A 10295-nucleotide genomic window follows, 5' to 3' on the forward strand; every position below is an offset into this window, starting at 1 on the left:
AAGGAGGAGAACCGAGATAATCGATCCCATTCATTAGGATTTGGTCTTCCTGCAACTGCCCATATCGTGTAGCAGTGAATGGAGTCTAAAGGAACTGACAAGGAAATTGAGGACCCTTACGGAGCCCACGAGTTAGGAATAGCTTCGTCGCACCAGACTAACGTGCATCTATAAAATGCCTGCTGTGTGCTAGACTTCTCTGGGATGAATAACTCCTCCCGTTTAGTGAACGCCTACTGTTTGCCAGATACTGTCCGCATCAGGCAGTAATGCAAGGCATCGTGGCTTGGTAGCTAAGGTGTGGACTCTGGAACCAGAATGCCCGTGTCCAAATCCCGGCTCCACTGTTTACCAGCCCTGTGACCGTGGTCAAATTAACTTGTCATCTGCAAAGTAGGAACAATTAGATTATTCACAATGTAGGGGCACCTGGCTGTTTCAATCGGTACAGCATGGGACTCTTGATCTCAGAGTCATGAGTTCAAGCCCCACATTGGGCATAGAGCTTACATTAAAAAAAAAAAAAAAGTAAAAACAAATATTTTTAAAAAGATTACGGTGGAGATGATGCTTAAATTAACCCACATAAAGCATTTAAAACTGGGTCTAGCAGACACTCAGGATTCAGTAGGTGGGAGCTTTTGTGCAATTGCTCAACAAATAAATATGGGGTCTCTACTGTGTGCCTGACCCTGTCTGAGGCCCTGGGAACACAAAGGTAACAAGACAGCCCCTGTTTGTGTCCTCAAAGAACAGACTTTAAACATACATGTAGGGGCGCCTGGGTGGCTCAGTGGGTTAAAGCCTCTGCCTTCGGCTGGGGTCATGATTCCAGGGTACTGGGCTCGAGCCCCGCATCGGACTCTCTGCTTGGCGGGGAGCGTGCTTCCTCCTCTCTCTCTCTGTGCCTGCCTCTGCCTACTTGTAACCTCTGTCTGTCAAATAAATAAATAAATAAATCTTTAAAAAAATATATACATGCAGATATATGGTTACAAGTATGACAAGTACTGTGATGGGAAAATTCTGGAAACCATAAGGTCTACATACAGGAAACATGCTGTCAACTACCGGGGTGTGGAGTGGTCAGAAAAGCCTTCTTTGAGGAAATGAGGTTTGAGTAGACACAGGAATTAATGAGAAGGAACCAACCAGCCAAAGGGGATAGATGAGAGAAGGGGAAAGGGTGTTGGTGTTCCAGCCAGAGGGAACGTTGTATACAAAAGTTCCGCCGCCACAAGAACGCTGATGCCGCAAAGAGCTAAAGGGAAGCCTGCATGGTAGAAGGACAGAGGCAAGGACAGAGTAGAGAGAAAGCAGCTGGAGGGAGAGGCAGGGCCAGGCCAAAAATCCTTAGAGTGGTCTGCAGAACCCTGTCTAACCAGCATACCCCCTCATCATCCCCACACCAACTCCCTTACCTCTCTGATCCCCTCCTCTTTGGCTTAGCTCATTTTTTTTAAAGATTTTATTTATTTATTAAAGAGAGAGAGAGAGTGTGAGAGAGAGAATGAGCATGAGAAGTAGGAGGGTCAGAGGGAGAAGCAGACTCCCTGCAGAGCAGGGAGCCTGATGTGGGACTCGATCCTGGGACTCCAGGACCAGGACCTGAGCCAAAGGCAGTTGCTTAACCAACTGATCCACCTGGGCGTCCCTGGCTTAGCTCATTTTACTTCAGTCACATGCTGTTTCCAGAACACTCCAGGCACATCCCACCTTAGGGTCTTTGCACCTGCCTGGAATGCTCTTTCCCCTGACATCTGCATGGCTTGGCTTTGTCACATCCTTTAGGTCCTTTACTCCAATGTCATCTTCTCAGTGACACCAAATTAAACCCCCACCCCATATACACACACTCACAAACTCAAATGCAACTGTAGCTCCCTCCCTTGCTTTTTTTTTCGGAGCCCATCTAACCATCTGACATACTAAATATTTGACTTATTTACTTTAGAAGGTCAGCTCCATAAAGACAGGGATTTTGTCCATTTTACTCCCTCCTACATCTGTGGTCATTGCCACTGTGCTTGGCACACAGTGGGGTTTCAATAAATATTTGCTGAAGGGGTGAGTGAGCCATGGGGGGGGTGGTCAAATTTGCATTCTGAACCCGTAAGTCACTTGAGATGCCTTGTGCACATGAACCGGAAGGACTAAGACTGGCAGGCAGAGCCAGTCTGTGGCTAAGGCTAGGGCAGTGGAGGAAATTACATCATTAAATCCTCATGACAGTCCTATAAATCACATCCTTTTATTATCCCCATTTTACAGATGAAAAAGTGGGCTCAGAGAGGTGCAGTGAGTTGCCCAAAACCCATTTTATTCCAGGGCCCATGTGTCTATGTCTGCGTGCATGATCGTTTGTGGAGCTGATCTAAGCAGAGGAGAGTGAAGCTCGAATCCTCTGTTTAGCCGGGATTAGAGAACGAGCTTCGTTGATACAACCACAAGGCTTGGCGATAGAGCCAGAAGGCAGGAGGCAGTGGGCCACCCAAGGCTATGACTTCCTTCATAATTCCCCCTCTCTCTCTCTCTCTCTCTCTCGTTAATTCATTCATTCATTCATTCATTCATCCTGTATTACCTGAGCCCTGTGCACTTCCTGAGCTGGGGAAGCCAAAGGCACCCAGGGGTCACCAAGACAGCCTCAGCCCTGATGCTCCTTGCAGTATGACATCCAAGGAGAATAAAATGGGGAGAACCTGCACAACGTGACCTCAGATAGTAGGGAGTAAATCATGGTGTTGCCGTCCCACTGTTCACACTCGCCATGCAGCAGCTAGCCCCATCTTGCTGCTTAGTCCTCTGCTTTCTATTTGTCTCCAGTGGTGTCCTGTGCCCACAGGGCCATCACCCCACCTTACCCTGCCTCGCAGGTCTCAGAGACATCCCCTCCTCCAGGAAGCCCTCCCTGACCACCCCCCAACTGGGTCAGGCATCTTCTCTCAGCTCCCCCATCCCATCCGTGCTTACCTTGTTTAAGTGAATGGGGGAAAGGAGGAAGGACATCTTAAAACCCAGAATATAGTAAAATGAAATTGAGTATTGGGCTGATGTGAGTCAGGCATCATAGCAAGCATGCTGCTACCTCCCTGATGTCCTTCCTCACTGTCCCCCTGCTCCCAAGCCACTCCTCCTAGCCACACTTGGCTTCCTGGCTCTTCCACGCGGGCACCAGACCTGCGGGAGCCAGCTCACCTGTACAACAAATTACCCCCAAACATAATGGTCGAGAACAACAGCATTTATTATCTCACGGTTTCTGTAGGTCAGGACTGTGTGCAGCTGCAGACATCCCTGTTCATCTGGGAAATGATCCAATGCTAGGCTCACCAGGTGGTTGCTGGCAAGATTCATTTCCTGGCTGGCTGTTGGCCAGGACCACCTGTAGATCCCTGCCATGTGGGCACCTCTCAAGGCAGCTGGCCTCATCCGATGGAGAAGCAAGAGAAGCCCAAGAGAGACGCAAAGAAGATAGAAGTCACCGTCTTTTCCAATCTGATGTCGGAAGTGACAGCCCGTCACTTTTGCTGTATTTCATTTCTTAGAACGCATCCAAGGGTACGTGGGTGGCTCAGCGGGGTGACTGTCTGACTCTTGGTTTCAGCTTGGGTCCTGAGCTCAGGGTCTCAGGGTCATGGGATGGACCTTGGCATGGAGTCTGCTTGAGATTCTCTCTCTGCCCCTCTCCCCACTTGTGCTCTTTCTCAAAATAAAATTTTAAAATCTTAAAAAAAAAAAACAACCCACCAAGAATACATCCCTACAGCCAGCCCATGGTCAAGGGGAGAGGTTACTCAAGGGCATGAACAGCAGGAGGGAGGGATGCTCCAGACCCTTCTCCTGCAGGCCCCCCCTGTGGTCACTAGTCCCTCTGTCTGGAAGGCTTTTCCCCCAGATCTCTGTGACTTCTTCCCTCACCTCCCTCAAGCCTTCTGTAAAGTTCCATTCTTCAGCAAGACCTTTCTGACTGTTCTATTTAAATTGCATCACTCCCTGGATAGGCTGAATAGTGGTCCCCAGAGATCCCCAGGCCCCGATCTCTGGAACATCCCTTTATATGGCAAGAGAGACTTCGCAGGTGTGACGAAGTTAAGGCAGTTGAGATATCCAGGCGTGCCTAAATGTAATCACTGATGCCTTTATAAGGGGAGATCCAACAGCAGAACAGAGACAGAGGCAATGTAACAGGATCGAGATGCTACACTGTAGTGTCTGAAGACAGAGGAAGGGGGCAGAGCCAAAGAACACAAGGAACACAGCTCTAGAAACTGAAAAAGGTGAGGAAACAGATTCTCCCACAGAGCCTCGGGGAGCACAGCCCTGCTAACACCTGGGTTTCAGCCGGTGAAACTGATTTTGGACTTCTGACCTTCAGAGCTGTACGAAAATAAATGTGTTGTTTTAAGCCACCGAGTATGGAGTCATTTGTTACAACAGCCACAGGAATTGAGTATTTGTCCCAGTCAGGGGCAAGAATATATCTGCTTCACCTAACTCGGTTTTTTCCCCAATAGCGAGCAGTATCTGAGATGCTATTTTTGGCTTATTGTTCTATTTATTGTCTGCGTCTTCCACTTGAATATCAGCTCTAATGCCATGGTCATTTTATAACTGTTTATTAGGGACAATTTCAAATGGGCACAAAAGTCGAGAGAACCGTATGAAGACCCACATCCCCCAAACTTCATTAAATGTCAAACGAGGACCAATCCTGCTTCAGCCACACCCAAAGCAGTCACCTATTTTGAAGCAAATCCCAGGCACCCTCTCATTTTATGATAGGTATTTCAGAATGAATCTCTAAAAGTAGACACTCCATAAAAGCATAACCACTCTATCCTTAGCACACTTCCAACAAAAGTAGTAATCACTGATTAATTTCAAAGGTCCAGACAGGGTTTGAATCCGAGGGCAGGGATTCCCATCTCGTCGTCTACGTCTTCTCCTTTGCTGCCTTATGTGGGCAAAAACATGATTAAGTTTAAGGATCCTGAGATGGGGAGATCATCCTGGATTATCTGGGTGGGACCCAGAGAAGGGGAAGGAGAAGAAATCGGCACAGAAGTATATAAGAAAATTTCCTGGAACCTAAGGCTATGAATCGCCAGATAGAAAGGACAGACTTAAGGTCAGAATGATTAATGAATAAAGACTAAAGTAAGGCATATAAATGAATTTTCAGAACCAGAGAAAGAGGGAAGATTCTAAAAGCTTCCAGGAAAAAAGCCACAAAACCACAAAGCCAAAAAAAAAAAAAAAAAGTCAAGAGGCACTTGGGTGGCTTAAGTGTCTGATTCTTTATATTGGCCCAGGTCATAGGATCGAGACCTGCACCAGGTTCCGTGCTGGGTGTGGAGTCTGCTTGAGATTCTCCCTCACCCTCTGACCCTCCACAACCCACTGTCAGGGGAGCTCTTTCTAAAAAAAAAAAAAAAAAAAAAAGTTTCAAATAAAAGTTTAAAGGAAAGGAAGGGGGGATGGAAAAAAATCTCAGGGGGGGGGGGGGGAACAGCTTTCCCTTGGTCTCTAAATTTGCATTCCAAGTCACAGTGCAAACAGATTTGAATGAAAGAGGATACATCTATTTCCAAGCTAGAATTTTATACCCAGCCCAAACTATAAAAAAGTGGGAGGGTAGAATGAAGCTATATTTAGTTTTTAAGAGCCCAAAAATATCGACCTCTTCTTCACCTTTCTGAGAGAACAACTAGAGGATGTACTCCACCAAATGAAGAGTCAATCAAGTGAGACAAAGATATGGGACCCAGGAAACAGTGTCCAACTCAGGGATGTCCCAGCAGAGCTTAGCACAGGCCTAGAGAGCAGAGAGTTCAGCTGAAAGCAAGAGAGAGGACTTCAGGAGGAAGGGGAAAAAAAAGTCCTGAGTGAACTGATAGGAGTATGGACAATCCCACAGACCATTTGAAAAACATTAAGTATAATTGCATATAAAATTAAACATGTGACAAAGGTAATCATTAATTCTCAAAAATCTTAAAGTTTATATGAGGAGGAAAATGCTAGTATATTACATGGCTTTGCAGTGAAAACATTTACATATTACATGGTAAAAACTATGATTGATATAAAAATTATGACATGATTTCACTGGAAAAGAGAAATTAGCATCAGCATGAATGCAAGCCTCCCCTCCCATAGCAGGAAGTCTGGTAGAGAACATCTAAAATTGGCTATCGAGAAATAGCAGTATCAGCATATTTAGAAACATGGGAGAAAATACTAGAAGAATCAGATAAAGCCATTGAAAGGGGTCTCTAGAGAGCAGAAGGGAGTGGAGAGAGATGGCACAGAGGACTGCTTTCTTCTCATAAATATTTTAGCATAGTTTTTTTTTTTCTTTTTTTCAGTAATCTCTACACCCAATGTGGAAATCAAACTCATGACCCCACTTTTGACTGAGCCAGCCTGGTGCCCCAGTACTATTTGGTTTTTAAGATATATTCACAGGGGCACCTGGGTGGCTCAGTTGGTAAAGCATCTGCCTTTGGCTCTGGTCATGATCCTGGGTCCTGGGATCGAGTCCTACGGTGGGCTCCCTGCTCAGTGGGGAGCCTGCTTCTCCCTCTCCCACTCCCTCTGCTCCTTCTGTCTCTCTCACTCATTCTCTGTCTCAAATGAATGAGCTAAATCTTTTAAAAATAATAATAAAGATAAAATATGTTCATGAAAACTAATCAACAGTGATAGAAATCACAACTGTGGTTGACTGGGAAATGTTGTGTTTCAGCTCTACCCAATAGAACCTTCTGGGATGATGAAAATGTCCTCTATCTGCACTGCCTCAAATGGTAGCCACTGGCCACACATGGCAACCAAGCACTAGAAAAGGGACTGAGAAATTATCCTGAATTTTTATTTAATTTTAATTTATTGAAATTTAAACAGCCACATGAGGTTGGTGGCCATTTGTACTGGACATCTCAGACAACAACAATGCTGTTGCCTTGGGATTTGTCAAGAAATACACAGAGGAGACCTATGCCTGTGCTTTACCAAAAATCAGTTTACACAGTAAAGAAGTGAGGCAGGAGCAAAGGAAAGTCCCTCTTCAGGGTCATACCCTCAACAAGGCCACATGGATTATGGGAAGATAAAGCCCTGTCGAAGACGGTCTCCCAAACCATAATTTCAACACACTCGAGGGAACAATCCACCATGAGCGAGAACCAGCAGACACAGTGGATGATGGAAGTAGATGGCTCCATACTTCAGATGGTAGAATACATATACTACAAAATAAGCTTAAAATGTTTAAAGACATAAAGAATCCAAAACATGAAAAAATATTGAGACCCTACAAAAAAAAAAACACACACACACACACACACACCAAAAATCCTCCCTCCCCCCGCCAAAAAACCCCACAAAAAAACAGATGTGTTTGGAAGAGGAAGGACTGGATTTTCAAGACAGAAATCCCTTAGAAAGGGCTTCCTTAAAACTGGTTTGTCAAACACGGTAAGGGTGATGAGCACTTATTAGGTCAGAAGGGGATCTAAAGAGAGGGAAGTCCATTTCTGTGCAAACTACCTTTATTTATAAGGAAAAATGTCCCCATTTGGTTATAAAACCGGCACTGAGTGAAGGCACTTGAGTGGGGAGAGGTGGGGACCAGTGTGTCTCGCCCAGCCCTGGAGATGAGGGCAGAGGTGACTCCCGGGGAAATCTGGTGGAAGTGACACACCCCAGGCTCTCCTAGGATGGTATGCTGGCTTGTTGGGAGGGGGTGGGAGGTGTTGGCAGCAGGAGTGAGAGGTACTTGGGACAGGATCTGATTTGGCAAATGGAGGAGGCTGGGGGAGGAGGGGAAGTCTCTTGACTCCCATGATTCCCAGCCCCACGGTGATCTCCCAAGGCTAAGGCAGCTTCTAAACTTAAGGCTGAGGTTCTCCTTCTTCCATGGGCTTCCAGGGAAGCAGAGAGCTGGAGGTGAGGATCCCACCCCTGTAAGGCTTGGGGCCCAAGGAGATGCAGCAGTTAATGAGGAGAGGTCTGGGGCAAAGGCAGGGCTGCCCGCTCCTGCCTTCCTTGGCAATGACCTTCTGTGAAGCTAGACCTTATTCCTCTGAGTCTTCACCCTGGGGAAGAGCTGAGGGAAGGCAGAATCTTTAGACACCAGGAACTCTCCCTCCTTCCTCCTACCCCCAAATTTAATGGAGTCACTTAATCCATCCCCAAACAGATGGGCTGTCTCCATCCTCCCCTCCCTTCCTAAGGGACTCCTTCCCCTTGGGGATTTGCTCCAGAATCCCCAAGGCCCCTGTCACCACCAAGCACCAGATGGAGCCTAGAGTTGATGAAATGTAATTTTCTGAGGCTTCCATTCTGCCATGAAACGAACACCTTTCTCTCCCTACCACAGTGGCTATCTCCTTCAGACCTACCTCCACCCATCCCCAAATTACAAGAATCTTCTCTCCTAGGAATATAATGGGATCTTCTGGTCTCTTCCCTTAACCTAGTACAATCTCCCTCAATTCTACCATCCTTTTAATAATGGAATCTTCCTCTCCCTCCCCCTTGCAGTGTAACAAAAGCTTCCTCCCCACTACACCAGTAATAAACAATTCTTTTAACTTCCCCTCGTGCGTACCTAAAATGGGATTCTTCATGGCTTCCCTTGGCTAAAATACATTCTTCCTTGCCTCCCCAGTAATATAATTAAGGATGATTAAAAAAAAAAAATTGCGCACGAACCAAATAACTAGTCAGGCAGTGAGTTCCCCACAAAGTACCACAGGGAAGGGGCACTTTCTCTCCCAACTATAAGGGGCGCTGTCCCTCACCTCCCTTGCGTTATTATAATTGGTTTTCCTCATTCCCCATGGACCAGTAATAGATTCTTCTGACCTACCTCGCCCCTAGTATAATGGACTGTCCCTCTTGTTCATTTTTTCCCCAGAATCACCCTCTTCCCCAAATAGCCCCAGGATTCGGATACAGTATCTCTTCTTTGTAGAAGAGATTTTTTTTTTTGCTCACCCCAAAGTAGTTACGAGGTACGTAGCCCTCCTGCCCATGCAGCGCAGCCCACCACCAGTCGGTCTCCTCGGGTCCATCCCTCCGCAGCACGGTGACCGACTCGCCCTCGCGGAAGGACAGCTCGTCTCCGAACTCCGCGCTATAGTCCCAGAGGGCATACACCGCCCCGTTGTGCATCAGGCCCATGCTCTGCTCCACATCTGAAACACGAACCCGCAGGGGCTGTGAGCACCTGGTGGGGATGGAGGGCTGGAGGCGTCAGACACTCAGGGACACAAGACACGCTGAGGACAGGGACGGGCCCTGGGATGTGGCACCCCCCCCAACGAACACATACACCGCAAAGTCTGGAGAGGGGCGCCTAAGCTGGAGTCAGCTGCCCGCAACTGGCAGTCTCTGACATTCGAGGATATCAGCGTTCATCAAACTGGGGCCTCCAAGCCCCGAGGCCGGGTCAATTGTCCCCATCCCCTCTTGGACATCGTCAAGTCCCTGCGTCACTCCCAGAGGTGTGGTTGGCTGTATACCACCCCCACCCCAACTGTACAGTTTCCATAATCTCAACGCCCCCTTTGTTGGTAGAGCCCTTCCCCGCCTCGCCCTAAGTGGTCCCAGCTCCCCCTTCCCAGATGGTGAGTCCACACTGCTTTCCCCCCTCCCCAAGTGATAAAATCTCCAGAGGATGCACTAACGTCTCCAGAGGGTACAGCCCACCCTCTTCCCCGCCCTGTTAAGTGGCAAAATTTCCATCAGGAATTTAGTCCCCCCCCCTTCCAAATGGTACAGTCCACGCTGCTCCCTCTTTCTAGTGGTTCAGTCCACTGGGTTTCCGCTCTGCCTTCCTTCCCTGCCAGGTCTTGTGTCCAATCTCTACTTGACCCTCATAGAACTCTCCACGTCCGAGGCAGGCAAAACAGTCCAAGCGCCCCATCTCATAGGCTCCACCTCCTTGTACCAACGTGTAAGGGCCAATGCCCCACCCCGAAGCTTAGTCTATTTCGTGCCCCTGGGGTGCAGTCCCCGTCTACCCGTGCTCACCCACAAGCCCCAAGGCTCTCATCCAGTTCTGCCATTAGATGGCTCACCTCTCAAAAACATTGTCCCACCCCCAGATCCTAGAACCTGACTTACTTCAGCTCTGTGATGTTCCTAATCCCACCCTATGATACAATCTGCCCACCCACCTCAGGTGTGTAATAGTGACGCTCTACACACTCCCTTGATGTAAGCTACCTACTTCCTCCCATCACCTGCTTGGGTGATCTGCCCCCCCCCCCCCCCCCCCCCCC

The 10295-nt window shown here is 47.8% G+C and overlaps 1 protein-coding gene across 6 annotated transcripts in view; it reads right to left on the reverse strand.

Annotated features, from left to right (window-relative positions):
• Positions 1-7538: 7538 nt before the first annotated feature.
• Positions 7539-10295, reverse strand: part of PPP1R13L (protein phosphatase 1 regulatory subunit 13 like) — a 16617-nt gene continuing 13860 nt past the window's right edge. For all 6 annotated transcript variants that reach the window (XM_032839138.1, XM_032839140.1, XM_032839142.1 and 3 more), the window contains 2 exons: positions 9007-9206; positions 7539-8113 (listed from right to left, as the gene is read on the reverse strand). In XM_032839138.1, coding sequence (XP_032695029.1) covers positions 8075-8113; positions 9007-9206 — 239 coding nt within the window. In that variant the 3' untranslated portion in view covers positions 7539-8074. The remainder of the gene's footprint in view (positions 8114-9006; positions 9207-10295) is intronic.

The sequence above is a fragment of the Lontra canadensis genome, unplaced genomic scaffold (assembly GCF_010015895.1).
Source record: "Lontra canadensis isolate GAN:19392208 unplaced genomic scaffold, GSC_riverotter_1.0 scaffold107, whole genome shotgun sequence".
In the NCBI taxonomy this organism is placed as follows: Eukaryota; Metazoa; Chordata; class Mammalia; order Carnivora; family Mustelidae; genus Lontra; species Lontra canadensis.